Here is a 24,684-nt window from a genome sequence, read left to right as displayed (position 1 = left end):
TCGCTCTGTATTATTATTATTACAATGCATGAGTACGTATTTGCTCACACAGATTTAATAGATTTCATATATTTTCCTGTCCCTGTAGAAAACATATTGTATTAACCTGACAGGTGCCATGGACAAAAGGAAAAACTATTTTGTTTTCGAATTCAAGATATGTGGATACTGTAGCTTTTGTATGTTAAACAATGTAGTTATTTCTAACATCCCTTAAACATGTTAAAATGTCAACCATTGTTTGATGTCCTTTTAACTGTAACAATGATTAATTCAAGAGCATTTTTCTCCACATGATACCTGTCAGAATTTGTAGTATTTACTTTGGAAAGACTAGAAAATCAGTTTTGCCATGGAGAGCTAATGCATGGCAATTAAAGATGTGTAAAACAGGAGAACACTGAGAAAAAACCCTCATATCATTAGAAAATTACCAACTCCAACTGAATTGTATTGAGCCTTGTACTTTATTTTTCTTCATCAATACACACATGAACCAGAACAAAGAACAAAATGTTTCAAATAAAAAAATAACCTTTGGTTTCCGTTTGGATGTGTCCCTATCAATTGATCAAATCAGTGCCAAAAATTGTTTATGGATTTATTAATAGACTTAAATCAGATTGCCTGTAGCTGTTAGTGTGCATGAACCTGTACCAGGAGATGACTTTAAGGCTGTGCTTGACTTCAACTTGGACAGAAGATCCTGACAGATTAGAATTTAACACGAAGGACCATCTTAATATCAAACACACTGTCACTGTTTTATCCACGCAACATGTGTCTTTGTTTGTGCTGCTGAAATATAAAGATGTCCACGGCTTTTTGTTATTTGATGTAGGTGCCTACAGTACAACAGTCATTTTTAAAGGAACAGTGTGATGTTTTGGGAAACTACTGAACTTCTCACCTGACTCAGCAAACAAGAGGATTTCTAATAATGTCAAACTATTTCTTGAAGCAATACTTAAGCCATAATGTCTTCATTATGGTGTAAAAATGTCAGATTACAGTCCTTCCCCCATCAGCTGACAGCATGTTTGTGTCCAGGTGAGGCAGTCCTTTTGGACCGTTTTACCTATGGCCATTCATACATGTGACATTAGCTATAACAGAAAATCTCAGAACTGTGCTTTAAAGTGCTAGAAAGCATAAGATGAAAAGAGTCCATCCCATGACGAGAGTCTGTCTTGGAGCTGGCTCTGTGCTCAGACTATCGACTCCTTGGAGGGCTGCTTCCCTTGCTGTGAGCCTTGCAAGGAGTACAGCGGGGATGCTTCACATTGTGACCTGGGGAGGAGGAGGACGAATCTCTGACTGGACCGTCGCCACTCATTGTACAGTCGACAGTGATACCTGAGAGACACCTTAGGAAGACAGAATCAACGTTAGATTTCACCTAAAAATGCATTTTCACTTTGAACTGAGTGAATTTAATTCAATTCAACTGAAACTCATTTAACTGGTAAAACCGACATAATATTAAAGGTCCACACCACCTATTTTGTACTTAAATATCAGTTTACTGGTCATGCTTAGTACTCCTCAGCTTGTGAAGACAGTAGGGCTGTAGTCTCCTGGTCAACTGGTTGTTTGATTTGTTGATACACTCTCGTCCAACCAAATTCTCATTGGTCATACAATCACCGGTGTTACTTTCATTAGGAGAAAAGTGCTACATCAATTCCCTTCCAGGATTAATCCGTTATTTTTTGCAGTGGGAGCGACAGAGTACCTGTGGAAAAGAGGGGGGGTTGTTTTGAAATCGTCCGTTTTCCCAACTTTGAACTTGCCTAACCTAATGGAGACTGCTAGGTCTAACTTATTTAACATTTGCTGAACATTTATTCTGAGTTGGCTCCAAACTAATTGACACCATGTCAAAGAAGTCATTGGTGTGGCTGCATTCTTTTAAAACGGATCACCAAAAAGTCAAGTGTAAACTTTTGGTGATCCGTTTTTAAAAAAATGCAGCCACACCGATGACACACACTCTTCTTTGTGTGTCAACGGCCCTTGGACAGGTAAATTTCGAGGTCAGGTGTTATAAGTCTGGGATCTGATTTGTTCAATTTTATCAGTAAAAAATATTTTAACCTGCTCACAGAAGTCAGGTAATGAATACAAGCTAATGTTAGAGGGGGTACCGACAATCTAAGTGTTTGAAACATTACCTTTGAATTTTGGGCATTCTGATATATCAAGGTGAAAAAAGTATGTACTTCATGCATCATTAACTGCAGCATTGTATTTCTTTTCATTAAATCTTTCATAAGCCTATAATGAATGGTGAGTTTGCAAGCCCTTCCATTTGTGTTCCACTTTGCATACCTCTCTCTTTAGGGAGCAGGTGTGTTCATTGAACCTCGGAGGGACTTCTGAAGTTGATTTGGCTCTGGTTTTGGCTGGGGCAAATGAATCCAATGTTGCCAGACAGAGGTCATTAAAGGAGTTAACCAGAAGGTCAGTATTAAGGAGCAAAGGCAGATCAGATGAGATGGTCTCTTTCCTCCCTCCTGGACCCCCTCCCCCCCAAAATGCATATGAAAATTTACAAGCTGCTGTCGAGATAATGATGCAAGAGTGAACGGGGACCAATGTAGCTTTGGGGGCGGAGGAGAAAACAAATTAAACACGATACTAAGATGATCGGATAAACAGAAATTAATAAATTCCATACTATCGATCTTCAGGCCATAGGATAGAACAAGATCGAGAGTGTGGCCCTTGTCATAGGTAGGCCCTGTGGGGTGTAAAACAAAATTAAACGTCTCTAAAAAGGTTAAGAAATTCCCTGGCAAGTGCATCACCAGGACAACATACAGAAGATCACCAATAATACATACTCAGTCATAATTAGGTAAAAGCAGAGAGAGCAGGTCAGAGAATTCAGAGATAAAAGTGCCATTAGGTTTTGGGGGTGGTAGATTAAGAGGAATAAAATAGGCTGATGCTTGTTAACACAGAAAATGCAGAGGATTCCCCAAAGGATACTGGCTTATAAAACAAACTATCTCTGTATAAGACAGCACCCCCCCCCCACGTCTCAGTCATACAAAAAATATCCATATTATTGGAAGTAATGAAATCATTACACATTACGGATTTATTCTTTAAAGACCTTATATTTAAAAGGGGAAGATCGGAAGGGAGAGAGCTTAGGGGGGCATGGATTAAGTTATTTACATTTACTTTTCTGCCAGTGGGGTGTGGAACGCATTTTTTTTGGGCTTTTTTAATTAATTCTGACAGAAGAGTGTAGCGTGATCCCAGAACCATTTAAAATTGTCAACAAGGTGTGCAGGCTGAGAATATGTCCAAAGGGCTCAGCTACACAATCAAGGGTGTGAATGGGGACAGAAATAAAAACTGTTTTTCATCAGTCATTTAAAATTAAAAAAAAGGAGATTAAAATGATTTTTGGTGTGCTCAGACTATTGACAGGATGTGTCATGCTGTGTCATGCTACATGCTAGGGATGCTAGGGATGGAGGGACAATCACTACTCTTGTGATTGAGGTTGGGAGTGATGGCAGTAAATTCAGACGTTTGTCCAAAATGATGGGGACGGCAGTTCAATTTGGAGGGACTGCGCAGGTGGACAGGAGCAGAGAGGCTCAGCCCGAGGAAGACCTACAGATTATCTGATGATGACCTCCTGCAGCATCCTACTGCGCTTCTACTCGGTAGAAGCGCAAGCCCGAGTAACAAGCCCGCCCGACCTCCACAGGTGGAGGAGACGCAGCAGTGACAGGAGGAGCCTTAGCTGGAGTGGAGTGCGCCAGCTCGGTGAAAGCAGGACTGCATGGGCATCACCAGGATGGACTGGAGTCTCATCCAACAGTGACGTAAAGCGATTAGAGAAAGCTAAGGGAGGTGGTAAAGAAGCTCTCCTCCCAAATGCATCGTTTGGGAGGAGATGCCCTCTTTCGGCCACGGTGACCAGGACGGCTGGGACAGTTTTGGAGTGGAGCTATAAACCGGGCCCATGAGCGTAGTTCCCGTGCCGACCACCAGGTTATCTGGCAGCTCCAGTATTTTGATGCCCAAGTCCAGTGCAGAGGTGGTGGTGTCCGATGTGCCCGCATCCAGCTCTTGTTCGGAGGAACCGCCACTCACTGTCAGCTGCAGGAACCTCTAGGTGGGCCAGCCCAGTGCCGGTTTGCATCAAGGCCAGCCAGAGAAGGATGGCCACAGGTGCCTAGACCAGCTGTGACATCAGGGTGGAAGGCAATCGGGCAAATATGCTTTGCCTGGGCAGGAGCCATGGATACAAAGCTGTTGAACAGCTGATCCTTTTTTCAACTCACAAAACAACACGATCACTTAAATTGAAAACTTAAAATCAGTTAAAAGTAATCCCAGAATCGGTCAGAGTAGCATTCGCAGATGTGTGCTCTTGCGCTTCCATGAGTGTACCTGCAAAAGACAAGTCCTTTAAAAAACTTAAAATCTCTGGTTGCATTATGAGAAACGTAGGACTCAGTGTTTTTGGAGCTTGACCCATAGAATATCTCAACCCCTGCTTTGAACATTCTTTTCCGTCTGAGGCCACACACACACACACACACACACACACACACACACACACACACACACACACACACACACACACACACACACACACACACACAGCAGTGACTATGCAAAGTGCTGGTCTGACCAGCTGTCAATCAAACCACCAACCTTGTGATTAGTAGACAACCCCACTCGACCTCCTGAGCCACAGTTTCCCTAGCTTATTCAACAACAAACATTTCAATTGGCACCATCAAGGTGTACCTCAGTTTGTATTACTAGCCGAGTAGCCAAACATTTTGTCTAGCAGACTCTTGCATCAAGTAGAGGGCTATGATTTGTCCCAGCAGACTGCATAGGTAGATGACCAAACATTTGGGTAACCTCATGCAGAGGCTTTCAAAAACTGGCTGAGGATGTTATTAACAAGAGGAGACATTGACCTATATGTGCACTATTCTGTGGGGTGATCAAACTATATGATGGAAAACTGTGTTTATGGACCTCTGCCACTGCCAAAATGGGTCAAAATATACCTAGGCAGGCTGACGGAAGTACAACTTATGTTGTACTCAGTATACCCACTCAGTATACTAACCAGGGTCCAGAAGAGGTAAATGGTGAAGAGGGCAACAGTTAGTGCGATGAGCCCCACAGCCTCCAGCCGGCTGGAGAAGTGAAGGTGATCTATGGCACCGCGAAGGCAGAGCCAGCCGGAGATGGTGGCCAGAGGGGTGATGAGCAGAAAACACACCAGGTCACCAAACAGAGTGCGCCTCTCCTGACGAAGACCTGGGGTCTGCATCCACTGAACCGCCAACAAGAATTGAAGCACCGTGAAATTCTAGATCAAATGTGATACAATAAATCATTAAATTGAATCTTTCTCTTACTATAGCTTCACTGATCATCCTGTACCTCAAACAGTGGCCTGGACTTCCTCTGCACAGTGAACTGGTGGTGGCAGAGCTCACAGAAGCTGGTTCCTGAGGCAGACAGCCAGTGTTCCAGACAGCTGCGGTGGATGGCAGCCAGGGTCCCAGAACAGTCACAGGGGGACAACAGCTCCTCCTGGGCTCCACTGTCATGACAGATACGACACATGGGGTTCTCTGGCATGGCACTGTTGAAGAGAATAAATGAGGGAAGATATTTTGACTTTGATTTTTTTTGTTTTGTTTCATTACCATGTTTATATATAATGTATGGCTTATATAACGTCTAATCATCTTTTGTGCAAGAGGAATGCAGATGCATGAACATCAGGAACTCTAGACACTGAGAGGAGCCATGCCTTCCATCTCAAAGATCTCCATTCTACCATTAGGAATCCTGGTAAAAGCCATTAAAGTTCTTAAGAGTTCCCCTGAAGACCTTTTCACAAACATTTAGTCAAGAACAGAGAACTCCAAAGCTAAAAGAAGGGGCAGGGTTGACCCCATCACAATGGATCCCGTAAGGTTTTATGAATATCTTTTCTATTAATCAATATAGGCTACAGGAGTCGGACATACAATCTCTATTGTATGGATGGATAAACTGATGTATAGATAGATTTTTTTATATATATTTATGAAACTATCACTCGTTTCATACATAAACTACAATTACCGCATCACGGTTGTATGCCTCTGCACACAAGTCAAGTTGCAGGAAATTTGGTCACAATCTCCCCTTCTGTTCCTGAGTTATGGTGTTGAATAATGGCCAGAAGTGCAAGTGTTTCTGTAGAACATTCTGATGTCACAGTGAAGTTGACCTTTGAACTTTTGGATATAATATGCCATCATTTCATTTTATCCTATTAGACATTTGTGTTAAATTTTGTCATGATTAGCATAGGAATTCTTGAGTTATTGCCAAAAATGTGTTGTGAGGTCACAGTGACCTTGACCTTTGACTACCAAATTTTAATCAGTTCATGCTTGAGTCCAAGTGCATGTTCATGCCAATGGATGGACAGGAAACATGAAAACATAATTCCTCTAGCCACAGCTTTCAGCGTGGAGGCATAAAGAAGGTAAAGTGAATCGCAAAGTAGATTGTATTTGAAACTAAACACCATCTAAATGCTATTACAGCTCTAACCAGTTGAAACCTGTTGCACCCGCATCCCTATTACAGTTCATTTGTCTCGCAATTAATCCTAATTCACAAGTGGACATTTAGAGCACAAGATTGGAGCACTTATTTTTTTGCATGAGCATTAAGTTATATTTTGTAGAGAAATTATCACATTAAGAATCATTTAATTTGAGCAAACATATCTATTCTGTACTCAGTTAATTTATTGTTTGCTAATACCCACACAAATGCATAATAATAACCTCTCACTCAGCTTCACTTGTTAGTACTAAGCTTTCTACTGAACCATTTTTTCATGGATTATTTCAATTAAACAAACAAAATCTCTAACAAATCGGCTAATACATGCAACACAATGCTTCCTTCCATATCCTTACTGCTACTAAACCTGTGCTACTGTGGTTCCTAATTTTCATCTATTAATTATGACTATTATCAAGCTCTGCTCTAGTCCAGGAAACAGCTGATAACAAAGATAGTTAATTGTAGTGAGTACAGATGCTGGTACAGCAATCTAAGACAGCGGCTGCATCAGCATCAACGCAGGTGACGTCAACATGAAGGAGAGGTAATCCTAAAACTGAATATGAATATAGAGATACTTTCTTTGATTCTACTCAGTACATGTGGGCCTTTTTTGTTGTTGTTGCGGTTGCTGATATCTTTTTGTCTATTAAATTCTCTTAACTTTCTCTTAGTCAGGATATGACAGGATTGATCGGATTTTTGGAGTACTTCTGGGCAGAAAGACACGACCCACAGATTTGACACATACCTGGGGGGTGGTCAGGGGAGGTGGGGGCTGGAGGACCTTTCTCTGAATGATAAATAAATTGCAAAAATGTGTTAAAAACATGGGTTGATATTATGAGTGTGTATCTCTCCCTGTCTTAGCTACCTGTCTAGATACATGGTCCACAATGCGATACAAAAATGATACTGATCAATTTGAAACGTGATTTGATACACTACAATTCAAAGTGAAAATAATTAATTCACCTGCAATTTAATATTATTTCATCTCAAATTCAATAGTATTTCATTTATTCATGAATTAAGGTGTATTAATTTTGCATAACTAAATTAAAAAATATATATATTGTATGGAGGAATTTTTCACTAAAGTGCTGCCAGCAGGGTGTCATTTACTTCCGTTCCCAGGTCAGTGTGCTAATAACGCTCAATGGGCACATGTCCGTGGAAAAACCACTTTATGACTCGCTTCAGGTTGACTGTTGTTTAAAGTTTGAAAAGGTATTTGAAACTGAATTATAATACATCCATGACCTACCACTGCTTGGTGTAGGCGTTCAACCCTGGAGACATCAGCTGACCTTCCAGCTTGGTCGACACCTGTGTGTAATACTGAGGGTGCTTACTGGCAGACACACTGCACTCCTCCATGGTTTTAAATGAGAGAGGCAGCTCAACAGAGAACCCACACATTGGCTCAGGGTCCAGCTCAGGCTGGCACCTCATATACACCGAAAGACACTGTTTTGGCAAAACTTCTGGCAACAATGAGCAGTGATTGGTCATCATGGTGGCAGAGAGTAGAATGGACACAGACTGAAGGTTTTAGTGTGCATCTCCCATCTACAGGAACAAGAGAGAGGTGATTAATATAAACCTGATGACAGAGAGGAGGGTCTGTGACAAATACCTGCACATCCCTGACATGTACAAACTATACACCTCTTTGGTACTCAAGTACAAATTTGCTAATATGATGTCTATGTCTATATATCTATGGGCACTGGCCAGTGTATTGTGTGTCATTTCATGTCATATTCTAATTAGTTGGTGTGTAGACATGGATCATAGCAGCAGTGAAATTGTGAGAATTTGGTACTAAAGTTCACATACGGTCAGAATTATGTCACAGGCTGTCTTTGCTCTCTAAAGCTCTACATCGACTATTTATTGATGTGTCTTACAGTGAGATCTAAGACCACCTTTTTTAACTACAGAAAAAAGTTTACACAATGTTTCTCTCATAACTGTTAACTTTGACATAGGATAGCCCAAAATCACACAAAACCCATACTAAATTTCCCTAGCCTTAGGTTTGGGGAATAAAAACATGTTTCAGGTTTTCTTGTTCATTTAACTAAATACGCTTAATTGCTTATTATGTCAGAACCAAATAAAGAACTTAAATAAAATATAGTCTAAATATCAAAAAGTTTCCTGATCAGAATGAGGATATATGTGAACAAATAGTAAGTAAACAAGCCCAAGAACCTGAGCATGCTTTCTACACCAAATTTTGATACTTGACAGTTTTCTGTACTTCTGTACTTTAACATAATATAAAGAATTATAAAACAACATATTCTTTCAAAGCCCACGACACCACACTTGTGCCATCATTTGTTTCAGATATGTACCAAATATGTCACAGATAGCTACAGTGCAGTCACAAAAATGTATCAATTAGAAACCCAAGGGCAGCAATCAAATGGTGGAATAAATACTATTTTTGCCAGTGTATGTATAGCCCAGTGCTAGAAGTAATTTCTCTGCATTTATCTCACATTAAATGTAGTCTTTATATTTCTTTACAACTTGGGTAAATATTGTCATATTTAAAGGAGAACTACAGTTTATGCACCTTACATTTTATTTTCTTGGTTCTGGCCATTGATTCACTTATTATACCACTTTACTCCCCAAAAAAACCCTAACCCTAACCCTGGGAAGATGGTTACATCACTAAAAATAGATCCAAGTGGTCAAGAAACATGAGCAGTCATTTGATCAGACAGGTTGGAAACAAACCAACAGTCTATTCAGAAACTGATTTATGTGGAAGTAAAACTGAAATTGAGCCCAGCTCAGAAAAATCTCTCATTGAGCAGGAAAACTGTACACACAATTACAGTACGTACAGTAGGTCAAAGCTGGAGCAGGAAGTTGGTCTATAAGCTGTAAGGGGTGTTAACAATTGATCCTTTGGGTAATAATTTTAATGTTCATCTTCATTTTCTCTTCCAAATAAGTCTGACTGCTTGTATTTCTTGCCATGCCAGACTTTTTTTTTCTTTTTTCTTTTTGGTTTTGTTGAGTTTCCTGCCACTTGTGAGGAGAATTCTTCAAAAGAATGGAAATCGGACACATTCTTTACAGAAATATAAAGTAGACTTGCCTACTGTACTAACGAACAATTACCTGTTTGGCAAACCCCATCCTCTGATGAAGAATGTGAGACAGCTGAAAGCTCCAAAAAAGTTAGTATGTGGGCCTTTAGTTAAGAATTTTTTTGTCCAATTATTTTACACTCAACAGCCTACTAATGAATAAATGGAGAAACTACTGTCTGTCTGTCATTATCTTGACAACCGCTCACCCGATCAACTTCAAACTTGGCAAATGTATTGCTGAGGACCCAAGGAAGTGCAGTTTCTAATGTGAAGTTTTTTGGATGAGCTTTTGTTGAGACCCTAACCTTTACCCTAACATACCCTAAACCTAACCCTCACATAAACTGTGATGTCATCATTGACATCATAGAATGTGATGGGGATAATCTGTTCTTTTTTTTCAACTGAATGGGCAAAAACATAGTTACTAGTCAGTATTAATTCTGAGTTGTGCTCGTGTATTATTCACTCTCCTTTTAGCCCTGGTTTTGGTCAACACCAACTCCCAAGAAAAACATCAGGCTCTTTAGCTGTTAGCTATGTTCACCAGCAAGTCACTGCATCTGTTCGCTGCTGAGCAGTCGTGGACTGAACACACAAAGTTTACATGGGCAATGCAAATATAACGACATAGTGCTGTTTATCCGACATATTCAATTTCATTCAATATTTAAAAGTTTTATTCACCAATCTCAGTTTTCAATTCAATATTCTCATCACTTATTCCCTTTGGATTATATCTCATGTAAAATGACTGACGTAAAATTACTGTCACGGGGGATGAGAAAATTCCGAAGCGGGCTAGGTCATAACATAAGTAAATACGGAGATGTGGAGGTTTCAATATCCTCAAACAGACATCCCATGTACTGTTTATGCCAGATTATGTAGCTTGGCATTCCGACAGCTGAGGAATGTACTGTCTACTGAACAAATTGGGGAGTTTTGTCTATACAGCACCGACAGTATTTAACACTAACTAACTTCACGGTACGGTGTCTGCACAAATAACGACTTTGTCTTCAAAGTTTTGTTAGGTTAGCTAGCTAACGGATGCGTACTGTAAACAATATGTCCTTATTAGCAGGAGCTACAAGTCAACATTGTAAAACAACTAAATTAATTACAAGTAACGTAATGTCAACCTACAACGATACAGTGGTTTGATGTCTAGCCGATATAATGAGGCACGCCGAACGTATTTGTGTTGAAGCAGTGAAACGCACTGTTTTGTTTTGATAACTATACTCAGGGGAAGTTACACTAGGTCTAGTTAATGAGCCACACCTTTCCTCTGTATTTCTTTCACACACCACAGTCTTACCTTTAGTCGACCTCATTAATTTACAATGCCACAAGCTTGAATGGCAAAGAAAGATACTGCGTAGCAATTTCTTTTTCTTCTTTGGTTTAGGCAGACTAGACGCTAGACTGGCATATTGCTGCCCTCTACTGTTTGTTAATAATGTTCCTTTTGATAGTTATTTATATATTTTTATATAGTCCAATACTGTGCAGATATTCCGTCATTTTCTTCATTTTAGTCCAGTTGTACAGGTTGAATAAGGTTCACATGGGAAAAACAGTTTCTCCGGCTGCTCCCAGGTCTTTGAACAGCTTTCTCCCTTGAAGTGAGTGATTGCCCTGGATGAGGATGTGTCTTACTGTCTCTGAGCCTCCACACTCACATATGCCATCTGGATGTTTGCCAATCAGAGTCAGCCCACTCATAAACCCACGCCTCAACATGGTAATGACAACTGAATCTTTTCTTTTGCAGGCAAAATTGCTTTTTGCTTTTCCCCGTTTTCTGTATTATATAGTATGATCTCCCCTTCTTTTCTTTTTCCCATGTATTCTGCCACATTTCATTACTGACTTGTTTATGAAATCTATTCTGATAGTCCGTTTTGTGGGGGAATTTCACCAAAGTGCCATAATTCTGCAATAATTTATGCTGTGAATACTGATATCTGATCTGAAACTTCCAAACTTGAAAGTTTGTTATTGCCTTTATCGCTCTTCCCAGGAATTCCCAATGTTGATTTAGCAAGCATTTTGTTGGAAATGTTTTGCCATGTCTGTTTATTTTCATCAAGTATTTCAATCCAAGTTTATATCATTTAATTTCCATGGGCATCTATCCCATTTCTATCAATAAGGCAGGTATTGGAGTAGTGCGAAATGCCGCACTACATATTCTCGGGGTATTTATTTGTATATTATCCAGTTTTTTAATCGCTGTAGGAGCTGCTGATCCATAAGCCATGCATACATGAACATTTTTAATTCTGTCACACTTGAATTAAACCTTCTCTATGTATACTTTCCATGTCATCTTCTCATTTTCATGGTGGTTTCTTTTTCTATCTTTGGATAAAAAAAAGAAACTACCATATTACAATACTATCAAGTATTTTGTTTTGTCTATGGATATTTTGAAGCACCAATCACTGACTCAGTCAATCATCTGATCCAGAGCTTTTTGAATTTGGTTGAAAACGTAGGAGAGGTTCCTCACTCGCTTCTTGGTGGCCCCATCTTCTGCAAATAATAAAAGACCATATTCTTTAACCACTCTGCTTAATATTCCATTGACTAAAATGCTAATAAAGCTAATAACACTCTCCTAGGGGGAGTCAAGTTCCCCAGATAGCTAACTTCCAACCAACCTGTGTTGACCTGGTGCATAAAAGTTCTTAATCCAGTTAAACATTCTTCCTCTAATCCCAGCGTCATATAGAGCAATTAATAACCCTTCCTCCACAACATTTCATACAAGTCGTACGGTGTATAACATGTCATACGCCTTTTCAATGTCAAGAAATATTGACATTACTGCGACTTTATTTGCTATGGCATTCTTGATATCAGTGTCGAGATTCAGGACAGTCCAATGTTTAACGCCCCTTCCTGATACAACTCTGATATGGCACAAAATAACCCCTTTTTTCCAGCATCTGTACCAATCTGTCTTTTATCATCTGTTCCATTCTTTTACATAATACAGAGATCTAGGCAAGGGGCCTATAAGAGCTATATAGGGTTATTTGTTTCCTTCCCATTTTCAAAATTGGGGTTATTACAGCATGTTTCCACTACTTAGGAAGACAACCAATCTCCCACACATTATTGATTAGGGCTAGCATTTCCTCTCATACCATCCCTCAAGTGTGTTTAAATAGTTGGTATCCCAGTCCTTCTCTACTTGGAGTGGCATCTTTGCCTTGATTTATAGCTCTTTTTAATTCCGCTAATGAAAAACACATTGATAACACCGGAATTATGCCATTTAATTTGTAATTTATTCTGTTGTTTGTATAATATTTCCCCTCTCCTTCTCCTATTTTCCTCACTTACACTGTTTGAACTATGAATTTTTTAGAATTCTATTACCAACATATTTGCTTTTTTGTTATTATTTGAAGCCTCAACACCATTGAGGTGAAGGGAAGGAATTGTAGACTGCTGAAATACTCATTCTATGAACTAAATTCCAGATCTTTTTATGGGTGTCTCAGGTCCTTATTTACTACAGAAGTCTTTCCAAATGTTTTTTTTTTTGCTTCTTTCATTACATATCTAGCTTTGGCTCTCAGTCTCTTGTATTCAATAGCATAGCTCTTTAGTGTATGTCTTTTTAACTTTTTATATTTTCTATTTCTGGTGTGTGCTGCAAAGTTACATTCCTCATTCCACCATGGAACCGTTGTTCCTCTTTGGGGAATTTTCTTCTTGAGAATAGTCTTAGATGCAGCTGACCATATTACTTTAGATAGTGAACTGGTTGCAGTGAACCATGAGATTGCTTAGGGCTACACTACTTGTTACGGACAGTCACCTAGCTGCCCTAGCTTCCTTGCTGATCAGAAGCTTCCGAGGGGAGAGTAGGAGCTACGCTGGTTCAGCTCAAACTGGCTACTGGGGTTTGGCTAACTATAACAGCTAATGTTTGGGTTTCCATGGTGCGGAGCTGTGCTTCTAATTTACTGAGCCTCATCCCAAATACAGCAAATAAACTACATTTATTTCATGTACTATTATCATTAAAGGAGGTGGAGGATTCATTGTGTTGAGATAGAGTAGCAAAACAAGTTACCAGTAACACAGAAATGCCAGCAACTGGAAATGAGACAATATGCTTAGCACAGCACATCAGCCAGTCTGCTTGGCACTCAGAGCAAGGACATCAGCCTTCCACTCTGGAGATCCAGGGATGAGGTCTGTATAGTTGAAAAGGAGTCAGATGGCCACAAACAACCTCTTACAAGTTTAATGATGAGCGGGGTTGGGGTTAATGCTAACTGCAGTAGCAGAGAATGACAATTTTACAAAGAATGGTGCTGCCTTAAATACAGTGAAAGAAATCAGCAGAGCATCAGCTGTTTCTCCATTAGTCTTAGTATCACCATATATGGATACTGTAAACTATCCTAGATTTAACATAGTTAGCCTAGACAAGTTTCCTAGAGTCTCTGTAGTCTACCCATATCATCCTTACAGTCTTCCTGTCGCCAGAGGCGACCTAAACATGTTCAAATATGAGTGCTTGCTGAACTCAAGAACTCTTGTCCCTTATGCTTGTGTAACACTCATGCAGGGAAAAATATATGCTATCAATTTATCAATTCCCATCATTAATGATGAAGTAATGACTTGTACTTCCAGCTCATGGACTTTGGGCCCAGTAGAGAGCCATCACTCTGAAGAGGCTACCAGAACTTTGACGCAGAGTGATATCAATCATCCATATCTTTGTGTCCTCTTTGTCGTTGAATGCAGTCCATGATATTTTTCCACAATCAGTCCACATTATCAACGGAGTCTACAGAAGAGTCAATTGAAATCGAGGTTGAATCAGACAGTTCCTGTTCTGCCAGTGCATAGATAGATATGTTCCTAACAGCGTTTTGGATCATAGTCGTGGTAGTAACAGAATAGAAAGACTTCAGAATTAAGGCACGAAAGATAAGAAAACAAAACAGTACTACAGCAACTATGAAAACAATGGAAATAATAGGAACTGCAATACTCAAGATCCATGCGACAGTAGGATTAACACTAAAGAGTTGGGACATATATTCCACAGCTTTAGAATTCGGATATCTTCCCAATTCTCATGTTAGTTCTAACAGTACTGTCTTGCATTATAGCTCTAACATAACGTTTTGCATATTGTAATTCTGTATTCCAAAAGATAGTCTTAAAGAATAATTAATTATGTGTGAATATCCTATTATAATTATCTAATGCATAATATCTTCTAGCCAAATCCTCGTGGTTGGTATTCCAAAAATGTATTTTGACCCATTACTTATGATAGTTCTCTCTTAGGCCTAATTTTTTTGAGTAGGAAGAAATTTAACAGGTTCAACCACATATAGAAGATCATTTAATGCACAATACCCTAAAAATTTCTCTAAATAATGGAGGAAGGCTTGTTCATATATTTTTTCCATAAAATTAGTAAAGACTGGGAGTTGAAGTAGTTCCCAATTTGAAAATTCGGACATGAGCTCCTGGGTGATCAAAGGTGGAGAAACATTGAGTAGGAAGTAAAAAAACCCCTTATTTTCAATAACATTAGGATGCTGTGGTTGTGCCTTTTTACAAAAATCAAAGACATAAGATGTATTCGCTGAAGCTGATATCCTAGAAGGACTAGCTAACAAATCAGTAGGCATCTTATAAATGTGTTTCTTATAAAAGATCAGGCACCTGATTAATGTTAAAGTTAAACATTTGAATGTGTGCAACAGGGATATCCTTATCATCCTCTTGATATACTGAAATTTTAAGATAAATCACATATTGTGTCATTTGGTGGAGAATACTGTTGTCTTTGTAAATCGTGTTGTCAGTCTTACCAATATAGATGTTGTTAGGCACCATTAGGTTGAGTTGGATGATATACTGGTAAGCTAATACACATAGAGAAGGTAGGTCATCACGGCCCTTACGTGGGCTAGCCACATAAGGAAATAATTCCTTAGCTGATTCGGGAAGTAATGAACATGCATAACAAGAATTATGAGTCAGTTTAATAGCCTTATTTTGATATCTTTGTACCACAGATTAGTAGGGAAGGCTTATGGTCATTTTGAGAATCTATCTACAATTACCAAAAGATATGAATATCCTCTAACCACTGGCATATATGTAAAATCAATCTGTGACTGTTGAAAATGTCTTTCAAGCCAAGGCAGATGATCATCCTTTGGTGGGTTTGCATGCGGGTTACACATTACAAAAATTAAGCATCGTTGTATAAATTCTCGAACTTGTCTTTCCGATCCTATTGTGAAAAACTATCTGGAATTATAACCTTACTGCTTTATAGTTTACGTGTGTCACACCATGCACATAAGCAATGAGAGGGCTATAAGCTAATTGTGGTAAAGCTATACATTTATCCTTAAATTTCAATAAGCAATCAACATCATCTGTAATACCCTTTCTTTTCCCCTAATCTTGTTTCATCATCAATAGTAAAAGGAGGCTCAGAAGATTGAATAACAGTTAAAATAGTTTTTGTCCAAGGTGGAAAAAAGGAATGCATCGCAGGATCTCTAGCATATCTATCCACTAAAATATTTCCTCTTGCTATGTCCGAACTTAATTTAGAGTGTCCAGTGGTGGTTACAAAGCCACAATTTTCCCAAATTTTACTAAAGTCATGAACAACTGAGAGGGCATATTTTGAATCTGTGTAAATGGTAACTGCTTTATTTTTACTAAGGATACATGCTCTCATCAGCTGCCTGTGCTGATAATACTGATAATCTGTATGATTCTACACAGTGATCCTGATCATCAACAATTGCATATCCTGATAAAGTGGTTTTGTCATCTAGTCGCATGGATGAGCCATCACAGTGAAAAACGAGATCACTACTCTCTAATGGAGTCTTTTGTAGATCTGCTCTTACTTAAATATGTTCATAATTACTATGTTGTTGACTCGTCATATTTTGAGTAGTAATATTGAGCAAAATAATGTAAACTGCATGTGATGTATGAAGGACTTTTGGATGTCTGAGAACTAAAGTTTGTGATTTTTCAACCATAATAGCAGCAGCTGCAACAGCTCTTAAACAAGGAACCATGCCTTAGACAATCAGTGGTAAAATTCTGAAGTAATAATCTTCAGGGGAGAGCTAGGTAGTCTTTGGTGCAATCTGACTCCGTTGGAGATGGAACTAGGATGTCATCCGCATACTGTAAAAGTACCGACAAACTGGGGTAAGGCAAACTGAGACAAATGCACTTTAACTGCAGCTATGTGCTGGAATTGAGAAATATGCAGAGCAAAGGTCTACTACTGTATGCCACTTGGAATGCACTGGCAGTACTGCTAAAATGGAATTAGTATCAGGTATGACTGGAGCCATAGGGAAAACAGCATCATTAACTTTCCCTAAGTCTTATGTAGACTGATACTTATGTATCAGTCTACATAAGACTTAGGGAAAGTCCCCAACAAATAATTGTTGTCCATATAGGGACATATAAAAACACTGTAGGGTATCTTGCCCTTTTACTGCATCAGTGAATTTATTTGAAAAGGGTGGGTTTACTGGTTTCATGTTTAAAATCTTTGCCGCCGCTGCTGCTTTACACACAGCAACTTTGTAATACCATCCACTGTCAATGGAAATTTTGACAACAAAATCAAGGTTTAATTAAATGGATGTAACCTCATTAAATTTAGGGTTAGGGTTAGGGTTAGGGTAGGGTTAGGGTTAAGGTTAGGGGTTAGGGTTAGGGTTAGGGGGTTAGGGTTAGCGTTAGGGTTAGGGTTAGGGTTAGACATGCTTTCATTTGATTTTAGTGCGCAGATGGTCCGAAATGACAGCAGATGTTGATTTTAGGGGTCTATTCGCCAAGAAAACTTCATTTGTCTCCGATGTTAAATTTGAACGTCTTATAATCCTTCCCAGAGCACTTTAAGGGATGTGAGGTGAAGGACGTGAAAAACACGGTCACTGGTAAGGAAAATATGGATTGATGGGAGTTTGTGTGAATACTTTGAAACAAATGTTAATATTTTTAGCTTAGAAAACTTCATTGAACTCCAATATTAATTTGAGCTGCTATGTTCTTAATTCTTGCCAGATCTTTTTAGAAAAGTGTCTACTTTAGGAAGACTTCAAAAGAAAGGTAAGTATGTGCTTTGAATTGAGTTTATATAAACATTTTTTGAAAACGCAGTACGTGTTGGATTTGATGTTCATTCGCGACGAGAGGGGGAATTTGAACATAATATAGTCTAAAAAGCTTGTTAGGGTTAGGGTTAGGGGTTAGGGTTAGGGTTAGGGGTTAGGGTTAGGGTTAGGGTAAGGGTTAGGGTTAGACATGCTTTCATTTGATTTTAGTGCGAAGACCGTCCCAAATCACAGCAGATGTTGATTTTTGGGGTCTATTCGCCGAGAAAACTTCATTTAAATCCGACGTTAATTTGAACGTTTTATAATCCTTTCCAGAGCTGTTTAAGGGATGTGAGGTGAAAGACGTGAAAAACACGATGACTGGTAAGGCAAATATGGATTGATGGGAGTTTGTGTTAACACTTTGCAGCAAATGTTAATATTGAGCTTAGCAAACATCATTAAACTCCAATATTCATTTGAGCTTCTAGGGTCTTAATTCTTGCCAGATCTTTTTAGAAAACTGTCTACTTTAGGAAGACTTCAAAAAAAAGGTAAGTATGTGCTTTGAATTGAGTTTGTATAAACATTTTTTGAAAACGCAGTACATGTTTGATTTGATGTTCATTCTCGACGACAGAGGGAATTTGAACATAATATAGTCTAAACAGCTTGTTTCTTTTGGAACAAAGCTATATGTATATAAGATATGTTGTCGACCCATCAAGCTCATCTAACTACTTTAAGATTTTGGAACCTAAGAAATTACATGACTGATGATGGCAAACAATGCTTCCATTTGATTTCAGTGCGCAGACGGTCCAAAATCACAGCAGATGTTAATTTTTGGGTTCCGTTTGCCGATAAAACTTCATTTGACTCAAATATTCATTTGAGCTGCTAGGCTCTTAATTCTTGCCAGATCGTTTTAGAAAACTGTCGACTTTAGGAAGGGTAAGTATATGCTTTGAATTGAATTTGTATAAACATTTTTTGAAAACGCAGTACATGTTTGATTTGATGTTCATTCGCGACGAGAGAGGGAATTTGAACATATTATAGTCTAAACAGCTTGTTTCTTTTGGAACATACCTATATGTATATATGTATATAAGATATGTTGTCGACCCCTCAAGCTCATCTAACTACTTTAAGATTTTGGAACCCAAGAAATTGCATGACTGATGATGGCAAACATGCTTTCATTGGATTTCAGTGCGCAGACGGGACAGAATCACAGTAGATGTTGATTTTTGGCGTCTTTTCAGCGAGAAAACTTCATTTGACTCAAATAATCATTTGAGCTGCTAGGCTCTCAATTCTTGCCAGATCGTTTTAGAAAACTTTCTACTTTTATGAGACTCCCAAAGAAAGCTAAGTATGTGCTTTGAATTGAGTTTGCATAAGCATTTTTTGAAAACGCAGTACATGTTTGATTTGATGTTCATTCGCAACGAGAGAGGGAATTTGAACATAAAATAGTCTAAACAGCTTGTTTCTTTTGGAACATACCTATATACATATGTATATAAGATATGTTGTCGACCCCTCAAGTTCATCTAACTACTTTAAGATTTTGGAACCTAAGAAATTGCATGACTGATGATGGCAAACATGCTTTCATTTGATTTCAGTGCACAGACGGTCCAAAATCACAACAAGTTGATTTTTGCGGTTCATTCGCCGAGAAAACTTCATTTGACTCAAATATTCATTTGAGCTGCTAGGCTCTTAATTCTTGCCAGATCGTTTTAGAAAACTTTCTACTTTAAGAAGACTCCCAAAGAAAGCTAAGTATGTGCTTTGAATTGAGTTTGCATAAGCATTTTTTGAAAACGCAGTACATGTTGGATTTGATGTTCATTCGCGACGAGAGAGGGAATTTGAACATAAAATAGTCTAAATAGCTTGTTTCCTTTGGAACATAACTATATACATATGTATATAAGATATGTTGTCGACCCCTCACGCTCATCTAACTACTTTAAGATTTTGGAAGCTAAGAAATTGCATGACTGATGATGGCAAACATGCTTTTATTTGATTTCAGTGCGCAGACGGGACAGAATCACAGCAGATGTTGATTTTTGGCGTCAATTCGCCGAGAAAACTTCATTTGACTCAAATATTCATTTGAGCTGCTAGGCTCTTAATTCTTGCCAGATCGTTTTAGAAAACTTTCTACTTCAAGAAGACTCCCAAAGAAAGCTAAGTATGTGCTTTGAATTGAGTTTGCATAACCACTTTTTTGAAAACGCAGTACATTTTTGATTTGATGTTCATTTGCGACGAGAGAGGGAATTTGAACATAATATAGTCTAAACAGCTTGTTTCTTTTGGAACATACCTATATACATTTGTATATAAGATATGTTGTCGATCCCTCAAGTTCATCTAACTACTTTAAGATTTTGGAGCCTAAGAAATTGCATGACTGATGATGGCAAACATGCTTTCATTTGATTTCAGTGCGCAGACTTTCGAAAATCACAGCAGATGTTGATTTTTGGCGTCTATTCGCCGAGAAAACTTCATTTGACTCAAATATTCATTTGAGCTGCTAGGCTCTTAATTCTTGCCAGATCGTTTTAGAAAACTTTCTACTTTAGGAAGACTTCCAAAGAAAGGTAAGTAAGTGCTTTGAATTGAATTTGTATAAACATTTTTTGAAAACGCAGTACATGTTTGATTTGATGTTCATTCGCGACGAGAGAGGGAATTTGAACATAATATAGTCTAAACAGCTTTTTTGTTTTGGAACACATCTATATATATATATGTATATAAGATATGTTGTCGACCCCTCAAGCTCATCTAACTACTTTAAGATTTTGGAACCCAAGAAATTGCATGACTGATGATGGCAAACATGCCTTCATTTGATTTCTGTGCGCAGATGGTCCAAAATCACAACAAGTTGATTTTTGCGGTTTATTCGCAGAGAAAACTTCATTTGACTCAAATATTCATTTGAGCTGCTAGGCTCTTAATTCTTGCCAGATCTTTTTAGAAAACTTTGTACTTTAAGAAGACTCCAAAAGAAAGGTAAGTATGTGCTTTGAATTGAGTTTGTATAAGCATTTTTTGAAAATGCAGTACATGTTGGATTTGATGTTCATTCGAGATGAGAGAGGGAATTTGAACATAAAATAGTCTAAACAGCTTGTTTCTTTTGGAACATACCTATATACATATGTATATAAGATATGTTGTCGACCCCTCAAGCTCATCTAACTACTTTAAGATTTTGGAACCCAAGAAATTGCATGACTGATGATGGCAAACATGCTTTCATTTGATTTCAGTGTGCAGACGGTCCAAAATCAAAGCAGATGTTGATTTTTGGGGTCTATTCGCCGAGAAAACTTCATTTGACTCAAATATTCATTTGAGCTGCTAGGCTCTTAATTCTTGCCAGATCGTTTTAGAAAACTTTCTACTTTAAGAAGACTCCCAAAGAAAGCTAAGTATGTGCTTTGAATTGAGTTTGCATAAGCATTTTTTGAAAACGCAGTACATGTTGGATTTGATGTTCATTCGCGACGAGAGAGGGAATTTGAACATAAAATAGTCTAAACAGCTTGTTTCCTTTGGAACATAACTATATACATATGTATATAAGATATGTTGTCGACCCCTCAAGCTCATCTAACTACTTTAAGATTTTGGAAGCTAAGAAATTGCATGACTGATGATGGCAAACATGCTTTTATTTGATTTCAGTTCGCAAACTTTCCAAAATCACAGCAGATGTTGATTTTTGGCGTCTATTCGCCGAGAAAACTTCATTTGACTCAAATATTCATTTGAGCTGCTAGGCTCTTAATTCTTGCCAGATCGTTTTAGGAAACTCTCTACTTCAAGAAGACTCCCAAAGAAAGCTTAGTAAAGACTTTGAATTGAGTTTGCATAAGCACTTTTTTGAAAACGCAGTACATGTTTGATTTGATGTTCATTCGCGACGAAAGAGGGAATTTGAACATAATATAGTCTAAACAGCTTGTTTCTTTTGGAACATATATGTATATAAGATATGTTGTCGACCCCTCAAGCTCATCTAACTACTTTAAGATTTTGGAGCCCAAGAAATTGCATGACTGATGATGGCAAACATGCTTTCATTGGATTTCAGTGCGCAGATGGGACAGAATCACAGTAGATGTTGATTTTTGGCGTCTTTTCAGCGAGAAAACTTCATTTGACTGAAATATTCATTTGAGCTGCTAGGCTCTTAATTCTTGCCAGATCGTTTTAGAAAACTTTCTACTTTAAGAAGACTCCCAAAGAAAGCTAATTATGTGCTTTGAATTGAGTTTGCATTGGCATTTTTTAAAAAGCAGTACATGTTTGATTTGATGTTCATTTGCGACGAGAGAGGGAATTTTAACATAAAATAGTCTAAGCAGCTTGTTTCTTTTGGAACATACCTATATACATATGTATATAAGATATGTTGTCGACCCCTCACGCTCATCTAACTATTTTAAGATTTTGGAACCCAAGAAATTGCATGACTGATGATGGCAAACATGCTTTCATTTGATTTCAGTGCGCAGAGGGGCCAAAATCACAGCAGTTGTTGATTTTTGGCGTCTATTCGCCGAGAAAACTTCATTTGACTCAAATATTCATTTGAGCTGCTAGGCTCTTAATTCTTGCCAGATCGTTTTAGAAAACTTTCTACTTTAAGAAGACTCCCAAAGAAAGGTAAGTAAGTGCTTTGAATTGAGTTTGCATAAGCATTTTTTGAAAACGCAGTACATGTTTGATTTGATGTTCATTTGCGACGAGAGAGGGAATTTGTACATAAAATAGTCTAAACAGCTTGTTTCTTTTGGAACATACCTATATACATATGTATATAAGATATGTTGTCGACCCCTCACGCTCATCTAACTACTTTAAGATTTTGGAACCCAAGAAATTGCATGACTGATGATGGCAAACATGCTTTCATTTGATTTCAGTGCGCAGACGGGACAGAATCACAGCAGATGTTGATTTTTGGCGTCTATTCGCCGAGAAAACTTCATTTGACTCAAATATTCATTTGAGCTGCTAGGCTCTTAATTCTTGCCAGATCGTTTTAGGAAACTCTCTACTTCAAGAAGACTCCCAAAGAAAGCTTAGTAAAGACTTTGAATTGAGTTTGCATAAGCAATTTTTTGAAAACGCAGTACATGTTTGATTTGATGTTCATTCGCGACGAGAGAGGGAATTTGAACATAATATAGTCTAAACAGCCTGTTTCTTTTGGAACATATATGTATATAAGATATGTTGTCGACCCCTCAAGCTCATCTAACTACTTTAAGATTTTGGAACCCAAGAAATTGCATGACTGATGATGGCAAACATGCTTTCATTTGATTTCAGTCTTGAGCGGGACAGAATCACAGCAGATGTTGATTTTGGCCTCTTTTCAGCGAGAAAACTTCATTTGACTCAAATATTCATTTGAGCTGCTAGGCTCTTAATTCTTGCCAGATCGTTTTAGAAAACTTTCTACTTCAACAAGACTCCCAAAGAAACCTTAGTATGTGCTTTGAATTGAGTTTGCATAAGCAATTTTTTGAAAACGCAGTACATGTTTGATTTGATTTTCATTCGCGACGAGAGAGGGAATTTGAACATAATATAGTCTAAACAGCTTGTTTTTTTTGGAACATATATGTATATAAGATATGTTGTCGACCCCTCAAGCTCATCTAACTACTTTAAGATTTTGGAACCCAAGAAATTGCATGACTGATGATGGCAAACATGCTTTTATTTGATTTCAGTGCGCAGACGGGACAGAATCACAGCAGATGTTGATTTTTGGCGTCAATTCGCCGAGAAAACTTCATTTGACTCAAATATTCATTTGAGCTGCTTTCTACTTTAAGAAGACTCCATAAGCAAGGTAATTATGTGCTTTGAATTAAGTTTGTACAAGCATTTTTTGAAAACGCAGTACATGTTTGATTTGATGTTCATTCGCGACGAGAGAGGGAATTTGAACATAATATAGTCTAAACAGCCTGTTTCTTTTGGAACATATATGTATATAAGATATGTTGTCGACCCCTCAAGCTCGTCTAACTACTTAAAGATTTTGGAACCCAAGAAATTGCCTGACTGATAATGGCAAACATGCTTTCATTTGATTTCAGTGTAGACGGGCCAAAATCACAGCAGATGTTGATCTTTGGCGTCTATTCGCCGAGAAAACTTCATTTGACTCAAATATTCATTTGAGCTGCTAGGCTCTTAATTCTTGCCAGATCGTTTTAGAAAACTTTCTACTTCAAGAAGACTCCCAAAGAAACCTTAGTATGTGCTTTGAATTGAGTTTGCATAAGCAATTTTTTGAAAACGCAGTACATGTTTGATTTGATGTTCATTCGCATGAGAGGAATTTGAACATAATATAGTCTAAACAGCTTGTTTCTTTTGGAACATATATGTATATAAGATATGTTGTCGACCCCTCAGGCTCATCTAACTACTTTAAGATTTTGGAACCCAAGAAATTGCATGACTGATGATGGCAAACATGCTTTCATTTGATTTCAGTGCGCAGACGGGCCAGAATCACAGCAGATGTTGATTTTTGGCGTCTTTTAAGCGAGAAAACTTCATTTGACTCAAATATTCATTTGAGCTGCTAGGCTCTTAATTCTTGCCAGATCGTTTTAGAAAACTTTCTACTTTAAGAAGACTCCCAAACAAAGCTTAGTATGTGCTTTGAATTGAGTTTGCATAAGCACTTTTTGAAAACGCAGTACATGTTTGATTTGATGTTCATT

The 24,684-nt window shown here is 38.1% G+C and overlaps 1 protein-coding gene across 2 annotated transcripts; it reads right to left on the bottom strand.

Annotated features, from left to right (window-relative positions):
* Positions 1 to 448: 448 nt before the first annotated feature.
* On the bottom strand, positions 449 to 11,203 carry LOC120787519 (E3 ubiquitin-protein ligase MARCHF3-like). Of its 2 annotated transcripts, none has more exons than XM_040123217.1 (5): positions 11,071 to 11,203; positions 7,895 to 8,199; positions 5,437 to 5,641; positions 5,117 to 5,362; positions 449 to 1,367 (listed from the first exon to the last, which is right to left on the bottom strand). In XM_040123217.1, the coding sequence occupies exons 2-5, from the start codon at positions 8,143 to 8,145 to the stop codon at positions 1,209 to 1,211; spliced, it is 861 nt and encodes a 286-aa protein (XP_039979151.1). In that variant the 5' UTR covers positions 8,146 to 8,199; positions 11,071 to 11,203; the 3' UTR covers positions 449 to 1,208. The 2 variants fall into 2 exon arrangements, with proteins under 2 accessions (XP_039979151.1, XP_039979152.1); XM_040123218.1 differs by having other exon boundaries at positions 5,117 to 5,326.
* Between the last annotated feature and the right edge of the window lie 13,481 nt (positions 11,204 to 24,684).

The sequence above is a fragment of the Xiphias gladius genome, unplaced genomic scaffold (genome assembly GCF_016859285.1).
Source record: "Xiphias gladius isolate SHS-SW01 ecotype Sanya breed wild unplaced genomic scaffold, ASM1685928v1 HiC_scaffold_1481, whole genome shotgun sequence".
Lineage (NCBI taxonomy): Eukaryota > Metazoa > Chordata > Actinopteri > Istiophoriformes > Xiphiidae > Xiphias > Xiphias gladius.
This window is presented reverse-complemented; position numbering and strand designations above follow the sequence as displayed.